Source organism: Convolutriloba macropyga, unplaced genomic scaffold (genome assembly GCF_964194025.1).
Source record: "Convolutriloba macropyga unplaced genomic scaffold, txConMacr16.3 SCAFFOLD_297, whole genome shotgun sequence".
Classification (NCBI taxonomy): Eukaryota; Metazoa; Xenacoelomorpha; order Acoela; family Convolutidae; genus Convolutriloba; species Convolutriloba macropyga.
Window position 1 is genome coordinate 13,192 of NW_027451353.1, and position 22,033 is coordinate 35,224.

At 30.6% G+C, this 22,033-nt stretch overlaps 1 protein-coding gene across 2 annotated transcripts in view; it reads right to left on the minus strand.

Moving 5' to 3' along the window:
- LOC142356601 (adenylate kinase isoenzyme 5-like) overlaps positions 1-22,033 on the minus strand; it is an 86,409-nt gene that overhangs the window by 12,393 nt on the left and 51,983 nt on the right. For both annotated transcript variants that reach the window (XM_075408474.1, XM_075408475.1), the window contains exons 4-7: positions 19,798-19,964; positions 15,265-15,378; positions 14,466-14,624; positions 10,708-10,921 (exon numbers count right to left, since the gene is read on the minus strand). In XM_075408474.1, the coding sequence (XP_075264589.1) occupies positions 10,708-10,921; positions 14,466-14,624; positions 15,265-15,378; positions 19,798-19,964 (654 nt within the window). The remainder of the gene's footprint in view (positions 1-10,707; positions 10,922-14,465; positions 14,625-15,264; positions 15,379-19,797; positions 19,965-22,033) is intronic.

Sequence of the window (22,033 nt, forward strand, 5' to 3'; positions counted from 1 at the left end):
TAAGTTTATATTAACAGTTATAGATATATTCAGAAAATATGCATGGGCTATTCTATTAAAGAATAAATCTGGTTTATCTAAAACTAATGGTTTTAAAATAGTATTAAGTGAACATACACAAGGTGGCTCTGAACCTAGAAAACCAGAAAAGCTATGGGTAGATAGAGGTAGTGAGTTTTACAATAAAACATTTAAATCTTTACTTAAGGAATATGGAACCGGCAAAGCCGCTTCAGGGATAGAGCTATATTCTACTTATAGTGATTTAAAGACTGTGTTTATAGAGAGATTCAATAGAACATTATTACACATAATGAATAAACCAATGTTCATCAATGGCGATGGTAATTGGGTAAATATATTAAATGATGCTGTTGTAACATATAACAATAACATTCACTCGACAATTAATATGACACTAGTTGATGCTTCTAATAATCCTGATAAAGTTAAATACATTTTTAGTTTTAGGAATATTAAACCTAAACTTAACGTTGGTGATTATGTTAGAAATGTAGATAAACGTAATATCTTCTCTAAGGGATACACTTCTAATTGGAATAGGGAATTGTTTAAAGTTAATGAAGTTCTAAAAACACAACCACTAACATATAAAATAGAAGATATTAATGGTGAGATAATAGAAGGTAAATACTATGAACAGGAACTATTAAAATCTGAGTTTGATTTTGAATCTAATAATAAAATTTTAGAATCATTATATATACTTCTTAAAATAAATAATGACAAGAAATGGATTCAATCAAGCTAAACATAAATCAACATCAACATCAACAAACAACTTAACACTAAGTAAGGCCCGAGGGTTGTTCATAGAAGATAACGATGATAATAACATGAAGGATACCTATAAAATTACAAATGTTCATTCTCCCACAGATGAAAAAGATGTTGTTAATAAAGAGTATTGTGACAATAACTTATTATCCTCTTCTAATAAAATAGACATTTTAAGTAAAAACATAACTGAACTAAGAAAAGGTGACTTTGATAAAGTTACAACTAAAACATTACAACTAAATGAAACACAAGTTAATGAAGAGCTAACTAATGAGTTTATTGAATCAACAAATGAAGTCAGAAAAACTGTTAAGTTTTGTAATAAAGTTGCTGCAGATACTATCTCTAAATATAATCAATTAAACCAAGAATTTGATAATAATAAGTTTAATGAGAATATAACTAACATACACTTAGATGAAATGTTTACTAACGGTCTGAGAGAAATGAAAGAATACAATAAATCTCTTAGAGGTGTTATAGTACAATATATATAATTGCTATACTTTTACAAAGTGAGTTACTTGATAATAAAGAGAAAGACAGACTTGAGATGCATTTTAGTTTTAATCAAGAAGATATAATGAAAGAAATAGAAAGAATTTTTACTAATGAAAATAAGCAAAACAATGACCAATCCAACACCGCCGAGTGAAAGATTACTATATCCCAACTTGTCAACCGTTAATGAACAATACATAAACGAAAAGTTTCAAGCTAATAATAAATTTAACAACAATATTAACATTATAAAAGATATTAGAAATTATTATGAAACTCAAACTAATAACTAAAATAAGAAATTAAGTAGATATAAAAATTATATTAACGTAGCTGAGGTAACAGAAATACTATTATCATCAATAGCAACAACTGCAACAACAACATCAGTTTCATTAACAGGTATAGGATTAGCTTATTCTATACCAATAGCTTTTGCTACAGCAACTGTTTGTGGTTCATTATCAAAAACAATTAATACTAAAATTAGAAAAAAAATTATAAAGTATTCACAAATGTATATTTTAAGTAAACAGATTAGTGATAAGTTTAACAAATTATATACTAAATCAATGAATGATAATAAAAAAGATAATGATGAGTATAATGAGTTTGTTAAGTTATATGAGGATTATAAGAAGAACAAGAAAAACAAGCTGAGTATTTTTTTAGATTAAAGATATTAGTGCTTAGTAATAACAATGTTTTTAGTAATAATAATATTAGTATTAATATTTATCCGCGAAGCGGTTACACCGATCGATAAATATATAATCATAATCATAGCTATAATCATAATCATAAACGTAATATAATCATGGATATAATCATGGATATAATCATAATCATAATCATAATCATAATCATAATCAAATAATTATCTTTTCTTTGTACCTAAGTATAACCCTCTACCTTTTTGTACTACCTTTATACCTTCACCAGTAGTTGCAAATTTAATTAAATCAGGTGTAGCCGCTAGAGCTGCTTTAGGGTTTCTAGATGCAGCTGTACTTCTTATTTTACTTGCTATTTCTAATGCTCTTACTGGATTTTTAGCAACTTTCTTTCCAAAATTAACCGTACCTTTACCAACACTTTTAAAGAAATCTTTAAGTCCTTCTGCTTCTATTGTTGCATCTGATACTGTCATTGATTTATTCCTTTTACATAAAACACAATTACCTTTTAACATTTTAGTACTTTTTGAAGTGATAACTCCTCTTATATTAACAGTACCACTATAATGTCTACCTCCAACACAATATGAATTAGTTTTGAACTTATTTAAAAGACTCATTTCTATATATAAAAAATAATGGATGTTAAAAAGTATAATCCCTTTGTTTTTATTAAGCCTAAGCCCAAACCTAAGCCCAAGGTTAGACCTAAGCCTAAGATTAAACTTGAAGCTGGAGACTTAGCTCTAGAGAATAAAAAGAAATAAGATAATATTTATGCTAAAGGTTTTGTTAATACTAATAAGAAATAGTTGGGTATTAACGAGAGTAACAATTAGAGCTGACTAGCTATAAGTATAAGTATAAGTGTATGGTTATGTATAAGTAAAAGTATAAAATTATAACAATAACTATATTATACTATAATTATAAATTACCGCTAGAGTTATATCTAAAATTATAATTATCGCTAGAGTTATATCTTTGACTTAAATTATAACTATGATATAATATCAACCATCTTATTACCATCACTATTCATACTAATAACCTTTCTAGTTAATACTAATGCATAACATATAACATCTGCAACTGCAGTACTAAATTTAAAATTAAGTTGTTTTGGTTGTAGACCTATATGATCCCTTTGATATCTAGTATCGAATACATATATTCTATAATTACTTTTGAATGTTCTATGAAAACATCTCTTTAAAAGCCTCATTATAATTATTGGTTTCATAATTAATATTTATTCTATCCTCAGGATAAAACTCACTACCAATCTTACAATAACATTCAGTAACATTCATTACATCAAATGTACTTGCATCATGAGTTTGTTCATTAACATTATTATTTTCAAAACCAACTATTATATATTGCGGTCTTTCCATACCACTTTCCATACCTAGATCAAACAAGAAGTTAGTAGCATTGGGTACATTCTTTTAAAATGTCTTTCTTTCATAATAACTAAAGTCTACATTATTCTTTTTATTTAATCCTTTCTGCACAATAATTCTATTATCATTACTAGGATCAATACTAGGTACACACCATGATATCTAATTTCTATATTATCATCATTGGCAACTTCACCAGGATTAGCCTTAACTCTATATAGAGCTCTATCATTATTATTTCTTTTTAATATTATTTTAAATCCTAAACCATATATAATCTTTTCTAAATCATTTACGAAACCAAATAGATCACTCATCTTAATCATCATATACATATGTCCTCGTTGTGCAGCAATATGGTCACCTTTAAGTTGACTATCTCTATTGCCCTGATTTCTAACAAAACCACTCTCATATTCATCACCAGTACTAGTTAATAACTTATACATCAATAGATTAGGATGACAATGATCTATATATTCAATAGTCCTACCACCACTAGTTTCAAGCTTAATTGAAATAAACAATGCCATCATACCATAATTAACTAATCTAATATTAGCATCATTAGCAAATACACCACCAGCATCATCTGATACAACAAACTCTATCTCTAGATATGAATCACGCAAATTTAAGTGATTCTCTTCTCTATTGAGTATGATATTAATGTTAGTATTAACCGTATTCATTGTTGCCAGGTTATTTGGTTTATATTTTATAATCTTACTTTTATGGATATCATTTTTGTAACCATAAGTTGCACCCAAATTAAAATCCATTTCTAATAGATAAAAAATGACAGACAACTTGATTCTATATGAACTACAAAATATACACGAAGCTTTAACTAAAACTAAAGAAGAGTATACACTTAACTTTAGAATGGTAAAACCAACAGAAAAGTTTAACTTTAGTGAACCTATACTTAATACAACAAAATTAGGTTAAATTAGATTATCTGTTTATAGTTCGGTGTTTAATGTGAATAGGAGAAATAATCAATTCTTACATGCTAGTACTGTTATAGAAGATGATGAAGCTTTACACCAGGCTCTTAGCTCTGACCCTAACCTTAACCCTATCTCTACGTCAAGCCCAAACATTACATCTATACTTAATTATAATTATAAAGGAATCCCGTTGCTATATTCAATTATTACACCGGGAGCATATGAGTTAACCGATATAGCAGAATTAATAAAAGAAGAAACTGATGGTAATGTTTTAATAGAACTTGATAAGAATACGATGAAATGTTTAATGGAAATAAAACAAGGAGCACTCAGCTTTGATATAGAAAACTCACTAGCCTCATTACTAGGATTTAGAAAAATAATTTAGAAAAAAGGTAGATATAAATCTCAGAAAATTATTGATATTATGGGTTTTAGTACTATTACCATTCATTGTAATGTGATATCTGGAGCTAAAGATATGGTAAAGATACAGACATACTATATACTTTTAATCTAACTGAACCACCAGGTTACTTGATAAATATTATACCAACTAATATCTTGTATCAAAATGTAACTAAAGATAGAATAGAATTTATAGAATTTCATATTAAAGATGAGCATGGAAGACCTATAGACTTTAATGGTGATGTATTAAGTTTTACTTTACATCTAGTTTAGTCTTTATCTTTATCTTTATCTTAATCTTAATCTTTGACTTAACTTAAACTAAACTACAAAATTTTCCTATCCCAATTAATTCTTAGTTTACCATTAATATTTTTGTTTTCAGTTATATCAATGACAATATAATTCTAAGGCTCTTTCCATACCTTATTACATATATTAGCAAAATCATTATAACTAGGTTCAATATTAATAAAGAAATCTTGATATATAGATATGAGGACTTTACCTCTCTGTTCAAATAAAATAAATAGATTACAGTTCTCTCTAACACTCTGCCTATCCAGAGAGAACAGGTTTTGATTAAGATATATCATATTGCAATTATAATGTCTACCTCTACGAAAGTATTCATTAATAACTGGTTCTTTGGCTCTAACATCATCGAATATCATTAGTTTCTTTAAGTGTTTGGGTAGTTTATCGGGAGATGGTAAATCTTTTATATCTTTAATAAAATCAACATCTGCTTTTGGGTTTATTCTTTCTATACCATTGTACTGATCACCAGTAGGTCCAATGATGTATAGCTTATCAAAACATATACTAGCTAGAATTAGTTTTTTTAATAAGAATGTCCTACCACATTCACTAGGACCAGATATTATACATCTAAAGTTATCTGGGAATGCGGCTTCAGTAATTATATCATCATCATCATTTAACCTTGAATATAGATCATTATTTATGTTTATAGAGATACTGTTAGTAGGACTATTGTTATTAGGTTTAAACTTTTGATGAGGCTTCACCCATGTTTCACCATGTTTTTCGTCCAATATATATATAAAAAATTATCGTTATCATTATCATTTTCATTATCATTATCATTATCATTATCATTATCATTATCATTAGCATTATCATTGTCATTACCACTATCATTAGCATTATCATTCTCATTATCATTATCAATGACATTATCATTATCATTAACATTAACATCATCTTTATCATTAAAATTAACATTATCATTAACATTAACATTATCTTTATCATTAACATTATCTTTATCATTAACATTAACATTATCTTTATCATTAACATTAACCTCATCATTATCTTAACTACAACCAAAAGAAAAACAGTCATTATATATTCCTGGATATTTACATTGATTAACTAGAATATTCAAAGCACTTTTAATTCTAAATCCTCTATCAATAAGATAGATCATATATAAACAATAAGCCCCACAATAAGATTCATCATGTTGTTGTATTCTCTCATTAGAGCCTAGATCAACATATTCTTCTAAAAATAAAGGTGGAGTTTCTACACCAAAACTATCAATGTAATACATAGGACCATCTTCTCTTCTTATAACTAAAACCCAATGTGTACCTTCAGTTGGATGTAGATTTACAATAATGTTAGAGTTAGGTTCACTTACCATTTCTGGTTTATCATCTCTCATTACAATCTCAATTGGTGTAGACTTATATCTTTACCTATATCTTTTATTCTGATATCACTCATAGCATTATTATCAATATTAAATTTATTATTTAATTCCTCAAAAGTTAGGACGAGCATTTTTATATAATAAATTCATTAAATCTAAGTCTAATTATAAGTCTAAGTCTAAATCTAAATCGAATCTATATTTATTATATAAAAATGGAAACAGGTAGTGCAGTTTTTATTTTTATTATTATAATTGGAATTTGTTTTATAATATATGATTCAAGACCAAGTAAATAAACAAAACTAAAAGAAAGCTTTGGTGGATTTATGAATAGGAGTCTAGTTAGATTTGAATATGAAAAGTCACCATTACATACTATTGTTTATGGTGGAACTGGTACAGGCAAAACATATTTTATTAGACAATATTTAAAATTATACTCAGTCCAAAATCAAGATCAAGATCTAGATCAAAATCAAGATCAAGTTCAAGATCAAGCTAAAATTATAGTTATAGTGTGTAAAGATGACAGAGACTGGATAGATCCTGAGTCTATTAAGTTTTATACTGGGTTTAATAAATGTGATATAAATATGATCACAAAAAATAATATGCATAAATTTCAAAAATGTGTAATAGTACTTGATGGTATGGGTGATACGTTAAATAAGGATATAGGTTATTATTTTACTGAAGGTAGACATTATATTATTCAACTGATTGTAATGTGTCATAAACCAGCTCAAATAATTAATACAGCAAGAATGAGTTGTGATACTATTTATTTAACAATTTATAATGGACCTGACCTATTTAAAAACTTTAATGAGATATATAATTGTGAACATGACTTCAATAAAATTATTAGTGAATTAAATAGTAACTATTATAATTATACAGACGGAATGTCAGATGAACTTCGTTATGGTATAATTAAATATAATAAAAAGGAAAATACTTTTATTATTATTAGTAGTAATAGAACAATGATATATGATTCAAGAGTTGGTTTCCTTGATTTAAAAGCTCTTAGTTTAAAAGAAGATTTAGAGAGAGAAGATATAAATAAACTTATAGCATATATGAAACCACTAATGATTAATGCAACAGATAGAAATGTTATTAATCATGATAATTATCAGTTTTATTTTAATAAACTTCTTACTTTAAATAATATTAAAATTCAGAATGATGTTCTAATTAAAGAAATGATTATGGGAAAGGGTATGAAAATTTTATCAAATATTGGTGGAATTATAGGCGCAGGTTTATTTATATTTAATTGTTTTTATCCTAATTCAATATCAAGAAATGCTGGAACTGTAGCAATGGGAGCAAGTACAATGTTGAGTAGAGTAAATACATTAGTTAATGTTGGATATGGAGAAGAGTTGGAAGGTGAAACACGAAGCAGTTATACTGATCAGGGAAGCAGTTTGGTAAACCACGAACTTTGTTCGTATACTGATTAGTGTAACTATGACTTCGTCAATGAAGAGATGGGAATTTTGAATAGAAAGGGAGGAAGGTTTTTAAACAAACTATATATAAATAATGAAGAATTTAGAGAAAAGATTATAAATTTTGTTAAAGATAAAAAAGAATTATACCTTGATTTGATTTTAGATAAGAGATGTAAAACTAATACACTCAATACTTTAGGAAATAAATATTTAGCAGAGTGTGTCACATCTAAAGATAATACTAAAGATTTAATTGAAATCATGGCTAAATATTACCCTGTGAAGGATTAGGTAAATATTATCTGCGAAGCAGTTTCACTGATAGTTTACCCTATTATAAATGCTTTTTGCTTTTTACAATGTTTAGAGTGTAACTATAAATGTGGAAACCTTGCTGTTTTAAAATATCATTATGAATCATTTCATAAAGATAAAACTGATAAATGTATGTGTGGTAAAATAAGGTTAAGTGGTATTTGTGCTAATAATTTTTCTCCGTGGGGTTGTTCTTTAAAAAATGAATCTAGTTCTAGTTCTAGCTCCAATTCTTGTTCTAACCCTAGTTCTAATTCTAATTCTAATTCTAGTTCTAACCCTAGATCTAGTTCTAACCCTAATTCTAGCTCTAGATCTAACCCTAGTTCTAGCTCTAGTTCTAGTTCTGGTTTTGGTTCTAACCCCAGTTCTATCTCTAGTTCTGGTTCTGGTTCTATCTATGACTATAACTCTAACTCAGATCCTAACCCCAACCCTAACCCTAACCTTATCCCCAACCCCAACCCTAACCTTATCCCTAATCCTAACCTTAACCCCAGCTCAGAAGTATTAACTAGATGTTGTAATAAGTGTAATTATATAAAACCACTAAATAATTTTGATGAGGGTAAGTATACATGTAGAAGTTGTACTTCAGCTAAAGTTAATTGTCCATATTGTACTTCTGCTGTGAGATATGATGGGATACGGGCTCATGTAAAGAAACAACATCCAGATATAGAATTGACCAGAGGATTTAGTAGAAATCTGCAAAGCAGGTTCCCTGATATAACTGATCGGTGTAACCGCTTCGCGGATAAAACATTTAATCCTAGTTGGCAAAGTCCTAGAGCTGTAAGTCCTTTAGTTATTAACCAAACAGAAGAAAGTTGTTCATGTAAATACTATAATTTTGTATCATTTCTTATTAATAATGGAATAAATATAGAAAAAATAAAAGAAAATATAATTTTATTGAAAAGTATAGATAATTTTAAATAAAAAGTATAAAAAATAAAAAAAATATCAAAAAAGAGGGATTCACTCTTTAAGAGCAAAAAAGAGCGATCTTTTCTACTGGGGATCACTCCGAATAAGAGTGAATCACTCTTAAAGAGTGAAATATAAGTTTTGCTTTGATTTTTTGATTTTTTGTTTTATTTTTGATTTTAATCTTAATTTTTATCAAATTTAGAGCTAATATATAGTAGTGGATAAAACAAGGCTTCCAGAAATCAGTAAAATTTGGCCAGATTCGACATGCGTGATTAGCGCTTGGAGAAAGGGTCAAATTTTTGCTGGTGGCTAGAAAGCCTTGTTTTATCCACTACTAAAAACATTGCGACATTATTTGTATTCTATTTAACAACCAGAATTGTAAAATTGTACAGTTGAGACACTGCCAAAAAGGGAAGACACGGGAAACTGCTTAGACACTGCCATGAATGTAATCTGTTTTCAGCCAAATTAATGATTTATTCAGTTGATATTTATCAAAAAGCACCAGATGTTCTTTCAAAGTTCAAATTGAAGTTTGAACGAATTTAGAATAGTGCAAAGAAGTTATATTTCGTATTTTTTTCTCAATAATTTGCACCACTTTGTGGCTGCAGCTTCCAACTCTTTTTGAATGGATTAGGATCAACCTGAGACCACGTTGCAAAATTATCTCTTGTTATTAACATAAGCAATAATTTTTTTTAAATGTCTTTTTTGTTTTAGGCTGAGAGCTAAAACCTGTGATTTGTAATGTCTGCAAACTATTGTTAAAGTTTTCCATGCATTAATAAAGTTTTAATTTAATTTCAAAACCAGGGAACAAAAGGTTATAAAAATTTCTTTTTTCAGTTTTTTATTGATTTTCTTCAGATCTATTATAATATCCAAACGCACTTAACTAAAAAAGTACAAAAAGATCTGATGCCTAAATCATTCAGAATTTCAACATTTTCAAAGGTGACCTGGTGGTCACATTAGAACTTCAAGGCAACCTGAAGTTCGTAACTGCAAATAAAGTTGAGGGCTAGAACAACAATTTTTTTGGATAGTTTGTGTTATATTGAAATTGTTGTGATAAACAATGAAAAGGGGACCACATAAGACTGTTACCTCTGATATTTTGCAACCTGTGTCTTTAATGGTAGACCCTAAATAAAACATCTTCAATTTTACAATAAATTTATTTGAAACTCTTTCATAAGTCTTTGGACTCGTATGATGTCCAAGATAGTAATGCTTATATTCATTTGTTCCATTGATTGATCTTAATTGGACTAAATTCCCTCTAAAATTAGGTGAAAGAAAATTTAAGTGAAAATTATGACAGCATCTGCTTCAGCAATTTAAACGTGTACTATTCGACAGAAACATCAGCAACTTAAGAACTTACTTTATGTTTAGCAGGAAACGGAGCCTCTATTCTTAGTATAAAATATTAGTAGTATTAGAATGTAAGATATTATTTATGACTTTAACCAGCTGGTTATAAATGTTTATTTTATAATACCGTATAAGACCACTTGAATCGAAATTCTAATGAATTGCTTTTACCGAGAAGGGAAACGAATGAAGTGCCGACAAGTGCCGATTGGGGAATGGAGTCATCAGACGCTGGTATGAATCCTATGTCATGTTCAGGTATAACTTCATCTTCCTCCACTTCCTGTGAGTCACCCCCACCTGCACCAGCTGACCTCACTCCAACTTCAGCCAGAGCTGATTTGATCAAGTCCATCTGTTCTGTTCCACTACTCACCGAGGAGATCTGAAATGTCAACAAGGAGGCTCGGTAGTGTGCGATCGCACATAACGTTCCGACCCCGCTCATCCACATTTTTGGCATAACTGTCTACCAAATGAGGAACAGGTAGAAACCCCCCAAAAATTCAAGTACTTTTCAAAAAATGGGTGCATGAACAAAAATATTGCCTCCAACGCAAATACTTCGGTGGAGTAAAAAAATGCTTCATTAGATTGACGAGATCAGCCATTATTAGGAAAGCAAGTCAAGACAAACAAAAAAATCAAACACCAATAACAACAAACATTAATTACATCCAAAACTTTATGTCCATTTTTTAAAAAAACTTATCAAAAACAACTTGAACTTCACCAGTAAAGATATGGGACCACTCCATAATAAGGCGCCGAAACAATTAAACAAAAAAGAACAAAAACCAGCGAAGTTAAAAAAAATTGGCTTAAATTTTTAAAAACAATTAATTTCAACGTAATAAAAACCATTAGACAGCAACTGAAAACATCCAACATGTTTATGATCACATACGCCTCTATAGAAGCGCATTAAGACCTATCATTTTCCAATTTTTCATGCCGTTATAGAGAACAACAAATAGAGACAACAAACAAAAATTCAATTAAATTTCTGTCTAAGCTGCAACGCCATATTTTGCCCCTCAAAATATGTCATATTGAGCCTTCCTCAAACGCCAATGATCTGATATGCGATCACTTATTAATGAGAATAGATAACAGATAGACAAAAAAGGAAAAAGGGCAAAATTAAATAAAATTTTTTTGTATTTTTCGAAAACGACTACTTTCAAAGTCATGGAAGTCATTAGCTACGAAAATAATTGACAAGGTTCGTTTATTCGTCTAAAGAAAGCTCTTGGAACCTGTAATTGTTCAGAATAGGCTTGACGTCTACAAAAAGATCGTCAAATATAGATAATAAATCAAAAAGTTGGTTACTTTTTTTTGTGAAAGACCCGTGTCGAAACCAGTAACTTCATAACGATTCTTTAAAAACATTAGATTTTGAATAATTGCATTTTCCAATGACAACAATAGTTTCCAATAATGACCTGTAATTTAAAAAATTTGTAACAAGTAGACAAAAAAACAAAAATGCGAAATTAAACAATTGTTTTGTTTTTGTTTTCGGAAGCAATTGATTTCAAAGTCATGAAAGCCTTCCGCTATCTACTCAAATTAGAATATAGGCTTATTTTTTCCTCCATAAAATTTTAATGAACTTGTCGTTATACAGGATCTTTCATATGATTAAAAAAGATAAAGTAAAATTGACAGTTAAACACAAATGTAAAAAATCAATTAAATTCTTCGAGAAAAGGGTGTCGAAGCTGTTAAAACCATAATCTGTGCATTTAAAAACTTTTATGTGTACAACTGTTCATTATTTTGAACCCCAATAATGTAGTATGTGAATTGCTAATAAGTTGATAATGTGACAAAGCGAGAAGAAAACGTGAAAAATGGGCCAATGCCTAAAAACAAAAAAAGATTGTGAAATCTAGTAGTATCAAATCCAGAGAAACATAAATTAACGCTTAAAGCCGCAAAACAGATTGAATTTTCATGCAGTAGACAGAAAGTAAGAAAAAGCATTTTTATTAGCTGGCACTAAGCTAAAAGTTGACCAAATTAAAAGAAAAATAGTGGCCAGCTCGATAGCCATTGTTTATTTGAAAAACAAGCATTTTTAAAAGTCAAAACGACCATAATCTTTCGAGTAAAGAAATTAAATACATTAACATGGAACTGCTTATGAAGCCAATTGGACCTATCAACATATTTGATTTGAATTGTTCTGTTCTTTAGTTAGTATAAAAAAGATCGATTTTTTCTTAAAAAAAGAACAACTGCTTACAATCCGAACAATTTTGGGATTGTAACAGTCCAGGCTCGGACCAAAACCAGCCCTGCTATTGCTGTTTGTCCATTAGGAACACTCTATTGTCTAAAATGGCATAGATCTAGATAATTTGTTAGTTAAAAGATCAAAAATAAATGCTGCATTTTAGATAATCATAAAGTTAACAAAAACAGAAAAAATTCCAGACTACTCTCAATGGCAGTAGAAGTGGGACTAGCCCCCTCTGTAGTTGACCCGGATTGTATTAGTTGTTTTGGGTGTGTACTTGCGGCAAATTTGATCAAAATGAAAAGGGCTGAATTTTGAAATATTCAGCCAAACTTTTAGCCAAAAAATTAATTCAAAATAATCAACAATATTTTTTGTCTTTAAAAATAAAATCAACAGTACTATTTTTACATATTTCAACCCAATTGAGGAAATTTTAGGCAAAAATTTCGGAAAATGTGAATAAAAATAACGCAAATCGGTCTAATATTCACAAAAATTTAAAGCGCGATAACTCGCTCTGGAAAATGAAATTCTCTATGAAATTCAAAAAAAAAAATATTTTTAATTCCATATTCTACGCTTGACGGGCTTTTTAATGATACCAGTCACAACTCTCTACGATATATCCATCGGTCAAAATTGACTGAACAAAAGGAACCCATTTGAGAATGTAATTCCGCTCCCCTCAAGAGGAGTCGGAACAATCTATTTCAGCTCTCAAGAGGCGTATTTAACCTATTTCAGCTCTCGAAACGTCCTCTGATCAGACAAAAGTGCGTTCAAAACGTCCCTGCTCAGACTAAAGTGCGTTCGAAACGTCCTCTGATCAGACTAAAAAATCCGCTCATTCCGACCATTCCTCTCATTTCTTGCATTTTTTTTCCGCTCAAATTCCGCTCATTTCTTGCATTTTTTTATTCCGCTCAAATTCCGCTCATATCTTGCGTTTTTTATTCCGCTCAAATTCCGCTCATTTCTTGCATTTTTTCCGCTCAAATTCTGCTCATTCGGGTCAAAAAAATGTAAGGGCTTTGAGCGGATCTTGCTAAACTGTCCGCTCAAATTCCGCTCATTTCTTGCATTTTTTCCCGCTCATTCCTCGGCCCGGGTCTTCCTATGGAAGAATCCTTTTAAAGGAAACGGAATCGGGATACAGACCACACAAAGTGTTTTGGATTACATGAACAAGCTTTCTAGTCAAAGTCTGTGCCCTAAGTCTGATCATTAACGAGATAAATTGATCATTACCTGAAATTGAGCTAAAATAAAAAAAACTAAACTGTTTAAGGTAAATTTAGCTAACTTTTTTTCCTACCGTTTTCATTACAAAAATGCAAATATTTTGACCTGCTCAATTGCTCTTCAATTTCCCTGGAACAACGAAGAATCTGATGGCTAATATAAGGTACCAGAGAGAACTAAACCAGACATTTCAAGTTTTGGTTCACTGGGGAATAACTGGTTTCTTTACAAATTAGCAGCTATCTTGGTAGTAAAGTTTTGCGATCAAGAAAAAAGTGGTGAAAAACAATGCTGTTATCTTTCACTGAACTCCCTTGAGCTTGTTTCGATTATTTGCATATTTTCAAAAAGATCTTGCAAGAGAATGAAATGCTTCCAAATTGACTTGGTTTGTCACAAAGTCTGGTATTAAAAACACAAAAAATCAAGATCTTGCCTTCACTACTTTTCCGAGTTGTTCAAAGTGGGCAACGATGGGACCCGAGATCTCGAGGAAGTTGTTAGCGTCTTGTGCGTCATGAGTGGTCTGTTCTATGCTGCTGTGCAGTTCATCTTCACTTTGTTCGAAGAAGAACGCCTTCGATATTTCTCCAATCTGAAACAGAGAGTTGCAAAGCTCTTTACATTGTACATATAGTACTCAGGTGTAAGCCTCCTCCACTTAACAAAAGACCCTTGCTCCTTCAAGCAGGAGTAGAAGTATAAAACGTTACAATTAAAACCGAACATACCGACGATTAATTGCGTTTTCTTGGGTTTCAAAACGACAAGTTCTGGACTAGGGTAGGATTATAACCATCATGCTGTTTTCCCAAGTAATTTTCAATTTTATGTTTGAAAAATGCTAGACCGTGTAGTTATAGTATATATTATAACTACTATATATACTATAACTACACGATATATATATCGAGCCCTGAAACTTTTAAAGTCTTTTTATAATAACAGGAAAACAATGTAAAGGCATCGCATATGGCATCATCTATTGTGGATCTTTTCCGTTTGTGCCTCTCAAACCTCTGTGCTCCAACTTAGTGGGTGCATGATATTTGTACCCCCCCCCCCCCCCCCGACGCTTAGTGGGCATATAATTTTTACGCCCCCAGGCACATTATATATTTTTACATGATAATGTGCTCTATAACAATGCATAAATTGTAAATAAGGGGCATAAAAACCAAAATGGATCCAATTTCTTAATGGATAGAATAAAAATAATTGGCAACCAGTTGTACCTGTGACTCAAACTCGGCCAATGCTTCCACACTGCGAGGGAATCCATCAATGACGTAACCACTTCCTGCATCCACACTCGACACCTCCGTCTTGATCAATTGCAGCGAAATACTCTGCAAACAATATCTCTCATGAATTACAGACTGAATTTAGAACATCAATTGTAACATCTGAAACTTTGGTTAAACTATCATTAATTTCAACCAAAAGCTATAATATAAAACATTCGACGACCTAAGATTTTATTTTTCAAGTTATCCTTTTTTAAGAAAAGCAAATCATGAAAAGTTTTCGTAGAAAACCTTTGATAAAACACAAATTTATTAGCAAAAAAATAGATTGAGTACAATTCTGTTTCGTAGAAAAAATATTTAGTATAAAGCTAACTCACCAAACTTTTTCAATTTGGTCATTTGACATTTAAGTTGCAATTTTTTTCCAAATAATTATAATTGAATTAGAATTATAATTAAATTTTTTTTGCTTTCCTAGTGCTAGGCCGTGGTTTCTGTTGATGACATTACGATTATTCACATTTCGGGGGGGGGGGTACATCCGCAACTGGTTTTTTTCGTTCAGTCATCTTTCGCAGGTTAATATATTCATCGTACAGGGTTGTCAGTAGTATCATTAGAAAGTTTGTGAAGTGTAGAAATTAGCAAGTTAACAAGATTTTTTGAAGTTCGCTATTTCGGAGGAGTCACGGAAAATTAAAGTTTTGTGAAAATTAGCCTAGTTTCCGTTGTTTTGTTCACGTTTTTCGAAATTTTTGCTGAATTTTTTGATCAATTTTTGAAAAAAGAAGAATAAATTGTTAAATGTAGTCTCGTTGGTTTCAAGTTTAATTATAAAAAGGAACTGGTGAACTGTTTGAATCGACTGTTTTTGCTACAATTCCCGCAAAATTTTTGAAAACTCAGTTTTTTTTTCATAAAAAATGGCATCTAAATATGCTTATTTGGCGAACTTTGGTTTGACCTGACCAATTGTGCATACGTAGAAGCTGCAGTTTTAGTTTTCTCAGATATGGACTGTCTTTTTACACCTGCCGTTCCCTCCGAAAAATTCCTGAAAATAATATTTTTACGGTCTTTCGATACTTTTAACTGATATAAAGAAAAAAAAGAGAACTTTTTTGTGATATATTGTGATTTTCTTTTGCCAAAAACTATTACACAATGTTTTATGACAATTGCGTTTTATAACAGACGTTTTATATAACTATAACAAAAAGAGGAAAAAATTGTTAACGGTAGTCTCGTTGGTTTCAAGTTTAATTATAAAAAAAGGACTTGCGCACTGTTTGAATCAACTGTTTTGTCAGACGGATAGCTATAACACCGTCAGTTTTTGTCTCCTTGTTGATTTTTGCAATGAAAAAAGTTAGGATTTTATTTACTGTCTGTTTTTTCAAAGTACATTTTGCATTATTTGATCTCAGTTACAAACAAATCTGCTCTCATTCAAAATTTCATTTAGTAAAAGGTGCCATGTTCATGTGAGCTCCAACCAAAAAATTTTGTGTTTTTTGAATAGAGCTCATGGTATTTATGGCTGCAACAAATTTTTTTCGTTAATTTTTAATGAAATCTTGAGTTTTGTCAGCATTTGATGTTTTTTGTAATCTTATGACTGAAACAATTACTCAATCTTTACTTCGGTTTTGAATGAGCTATTAAACAAACTATCTAATGCTTTCAGTAAATGCATAATGGTTTTTTGTCAATATAATTCGATAGGTTTCCATCACTCTTCTCTTTTTAAGATACATTAAACTGTTTGATCAAATTGAATATTTCGATAATCATTGGAACATTTCTGTGTTTCAATTGAGATGTAGCAAGATCAAGATCAGTTTTTACCTGGTTGAGGAAAAATATATTTCAAAAAATTTTCGGATTGTAATGGGCGCTGTATATATTTTTTGAAATACTTTTGCCGTTTTTGACGCCTTTATGTTAATTCTTGTTTTTTGATAGTAAAAAATTAATCTATTTATAGTTTTTAGGTGAACTTTCGCGGTTTATATGAGTAACAAATCAATAAAATAATGGATTTTAGTGGTTTGTCACAGCAATTTTAATTCTGTCACTATTTATGTATTCTCAGCAATTAGAAAACTCTCAAGTGTATCACAATAAAAATTTTGTTGCTTTCCTAGTGCTAGGCCGTGTTTTCTGTTGATGACATTACGATTATTCATATTACGGGGGGGGGGGGGGTACATGCGCAACTGGTTTTTTTCGTTCAGTCATCTTTCGCAGGTTAATATTTTCATCGTACAAGGTTGTCAGTAGTATCATTAGAAAGTTTGTGATGTGTAGAAATTCAATTTGACAAGTTTTTTAGAAGTTAACTATTTCCGAGGACTTACGGAAATTTAAAGTTTTGTGAAAATTAGCTTAGTTTCCGTTGTTTTGTTCACGTTTTTCGAAATTTTTGCTAAATTTTAGATCAATTTTTGAAAAAAGAAGAACAAATTGTTAAATGTAGTCTCGAGTTTCAAGTTTAAACTATCTAATGCTTTCAGTAAAAGCCTAATGGTTTTTTGGTAATATAACGCGATAAGTCTCCAACGCTCCTCTCTTATTTATGATACTTTAAAATGTTGGTCAAATTGATTATTTCGATAACCATTGGCAGATTTCTGTGTTTTAATGGAGAAGTAGCAAGAGCAAGATCAGTTTTGACATGGCTAAGGAATATTTTATTTCAAAAATATTTCGGAATGTAATGGGTAATGTATATGTTTTTTGAGAAACTTATGGCGTTTTTTAGGTGAATTTTCACGGTTTATATATGAAACAAATCTAATTAATAATGGATTTTTCTAGAGGTTTCCACTGCAATTTTATTTCTGTCACTTTTTATGTATTCTCAGCAACTAGAAAACTCTTAAGCGAATCACAATGAAAGCTTTATTGCTTTCTTTGTGTTAGGCAGTGATTTTTGTGTTGTTGATATAAAAATCTCGAATTTTTGAGGTTCTCTTTTGCTGTCTTGTCCGATCACCATACTAATGACTCATTAATGAGATGTCAAAAAAACATTAATGGCGTTGAAAGAAGGCAAAATCGATTATTTTAAATAGTTTTAGTGAACAGATTTTGATTTTGTAGGCTTCGACATCTTTTCCTCGCACAATTGAATTAATTTTTTGATTAACTGATTTGTTTTTCATGAAGGTATAAATGAATGTATTGAAGTATTTGAGTAGACAGCGGATGGCATTCATGATTTTGAATTGAATTGTTTTTTGAGATGTGTAAAGGTATTTTCTAAGCTTGTCCCCTTTTTTGTTTTATGTCTGCTCTTTAATAATTCTCAATAAGGACAGATCCTATTCCTTTTCTGGTGAAGTGCAAGTCAATCGATTTAATTTAGTTTTTAGCTGATGCTATTTTGACTTTTTCATTGATCTTATTTTAAAAAGATGTACAAAGAGTTTTTTTCATAAGTACGGTTTGTTGTTCTTATTTTATTTTGTTTCTTGTCTGGTCTTTTATTCTCTCTTATGGCAGGTATCATCAGCCCTATAATGTGTTTTTGTTTAATTTGCATATTGGTTTGAGCTTAAAACGGTTGTTTAAATGGGTTCTCCAATTATTTTCGAACAATATGTGGTTTTTTGAATGTTTTCCATTTCTTCCTCATTTGTTGAACAATTAAGTAAAAAAAAGTGGTTGAGCGGGGTCGGAACATTATGTGCAAACCCACATTTCCAACTCTCCTTGTTTTCAAAAAACTGATCTTCAACCAATTCTCTTTAGTTATTAAAATCTTGGATGTTCGTTTTGTTTTCGGGCCATTAGCATAAAATTTCGGATTCTGTCTGCGAAATTTCGGTTTCTGTCATCTAGATATGATTTCATACTTTTTTCTGGTTTATACGTTGTTTAAGTTCTCCACTAAAGTTATCAATTTTTCAAGTTGATCACAAAATTCTGACTTCTAGGGTCGCTGTCTATCAGTTAGATTTGATTTGAAAACTTTTTCGCAATGGACCTTTTAATCCTACGTTGTTTTGTTTAGCCACTAAAGTAGCGTGTTTTAATGTACAAAACTACATCCTTTGATCAATAAAAGCTTCATTTGCTTCCTTAGGCTCGTTTCCCCAGTATTGGTTGACATTTTATAGGAGCTTTAGGACTTAATCATAAGTATCATGGTAACTTTTTACTGTCGGTTGATCAAAGCAATTTGAAATAAAAAATGAAGGAAAACTTTTTTCTAAGTACTATCTGTAAATTTTTGAGCTACAATTGTTCTTCCAGCTGATACATATCGAACAGAGAATATTCTTTTAGCAAACAGAGTACTTTCAATTAATGAAAATTTTTTTATATATATTTGTGCTCTATTAATTATTCACAGCATCATCAAATGGAAATTTAAAAGCGTGTAAAATTAATCTGTAAAGAGATATCTGTGAGAGAACAGTGAAAACTTGAGTTCGATCATGTCAAGGGTATAATTAATTCATTATATGTTTAATTTTTCAAATAACACATACATTTTCTGTTTTTACTTACATCGGGAATCTCCTCCCCTAAATTGACGAGATCCTTGATTTTGTCTCCCAGTTCACTGTCCTCTTTGGCAGCCTCCTTCTCAATTAGATCTCCCAGTCTGACAGTAACCATTCCCATGTCATATTCTAACTCACTGAAGTGCGATTCCTTCCCCGATCCCACTGTTCCTATGAAAAGATCATTCCTCCTTATCATGACAAATCAGAACTGAATCATAGAATTATTATTGTATTTTTGCTGTACTCAGGCTCTGATCAGAAAAAAAACATGCTATACTCAGGCAGTTTAACCGCGAAAAATTACTCCCCAGTGAAAAGATATTTGATACCCCTTCCCAATCATGCAAGATCTCGATAGTCTTGACAAAACATGGATTATCCTATCAAGATCTTGATAGGCCAAAGATTCTTGGTACATCTTGATAAGATCTTGCCAAGAGCTTATCAAGGTGTATCAGGAAAATTTTTTGATTAAACTTGCCAAGACCATGGTGAAACATAACAATAAAAAAATGACTGAGAGGAGCATTAAGTAATCAGAATTTAAAATTTATTGATTGCTCTTTTCTCAATATTATATTTTCAATTTGCTCTCTTCTAGGATTTTTGCATTTAAAAAAACGTTTTTGTCATATGGTTCTTTCTCGTTTCTGATGGCCGTACATTAACAGAAATACCTTTCAAACCCACAAACAACGGTTTTCGTTTTATTTTAACTCATTTTTAGTATTGATTTGTGCACAAATATTTAAGAAATTGTGATATGTAACAGTCTATAAACAAGTGAGGGTAATGTGTATCAAAGACGCTTTTCGATATAAAATGAGTTCATAAATGTTTTCTGAGAAATAAAAAAACAAAGAGAGGTCCCAAAGCCTATCCATTCTCATGACAAAACTCGAATTTAATTCCTTCAGTAGACCTGCAAAATTGTTAGTTTCAAATCAATCGATTACATTTATTATCCAAAAAAAACTAATTTGAATTTTTAATTTTATTATATTTAGTATATACTGCCGTATTAGTAAATTAGTATATATATATCGTATATTTAGTATTTATACTGAGTTTACTGAGTCTTATTTCATTTTTTTGATATTGCCCTGTGTCAGGTTAAATTGTTTGTATTTAGGTTTTTACATTAGATCTTAGTGGGGCCCTCTGATTGGTGGTCATTAATAAAGTGTGCACTATGTACATACCAAACTAGCATCCACTCAAAATTTTCGATATACTGGAAACAGCGGCTCATTTGTTGGTTAGTAAACTAACGGGGGCTACATTTTACGACATACTTGATAATTCTCGCTAATTCTTGATAAATCTCACTATTGCTTGCTATTTCTTGCTTTTGGGTGCCATTCAATTTTTAATCCTTGGAACGTCTTGCCATGTTAGGGTTAATCTTTCATGGAAACTTTTACAAGATCTTGTTTCATGACACCCGGGAAAGATCTTGCAAGTTTGTGCTAAGATGTGTTCTGAGCTTACCTTTTTATAGAATACTTCTGGAACTGTTTTATGGTCGTCTCAAGAATATGGAATACTCTTAAGGCTTACCTGACTAAATAAAATTCTAGATCTCTAGTCTGTTACTCTTCTATTTGAGCTTCAGTAGACAGTGCACGGCCCCAACGCTAAAATCTAACGTATATCTCAATATTATTCAAGAGCAGAGTAGAGAGAGAAATATACTTTATTATTATATCAGGTCTGTGACTAGTACCGACTAACGGGTAAAGTGAAAAGGGATAAAGGGAAAACAGATAAACATTTAAGGAAAGGTATTTTCCCTTTTTCAACCAATCAGGGTTGAGTATTTCAATCTTTATTTATTTAATTAAATAAAGTCTTCAAGTCTTTTGTTGGAAGTCAACATTGACTCCATCTTCCCGGGGTTTTGAGTTTTCTTGAAAGTCTTCTGAATACTATGATAAGTTTATTTTTCATAAGTCTCTCTGAAGCGTTTTCTTTTCTTTTTTGAATGTGTTGCTTTGTAACTGTTCGTCAGTAGGTCGATTCCCAGACACAGGTTGCCCACAGTGCAAGGAGTGAACATCAACAACCACAAAAGTATCTATTCCAGTACCACGTCCAGTTGATGAAGATCCTTTCGGGTAGGCCCGGTGCTGATGTTGGAGGCGCTCCTGATGTCCGGCGACTTACCTGACTTACCTGAATTGTTTTGATTTGCTTATGTTAGCTGTTAAATGTTCAACATTTTTCTCTATATTAGC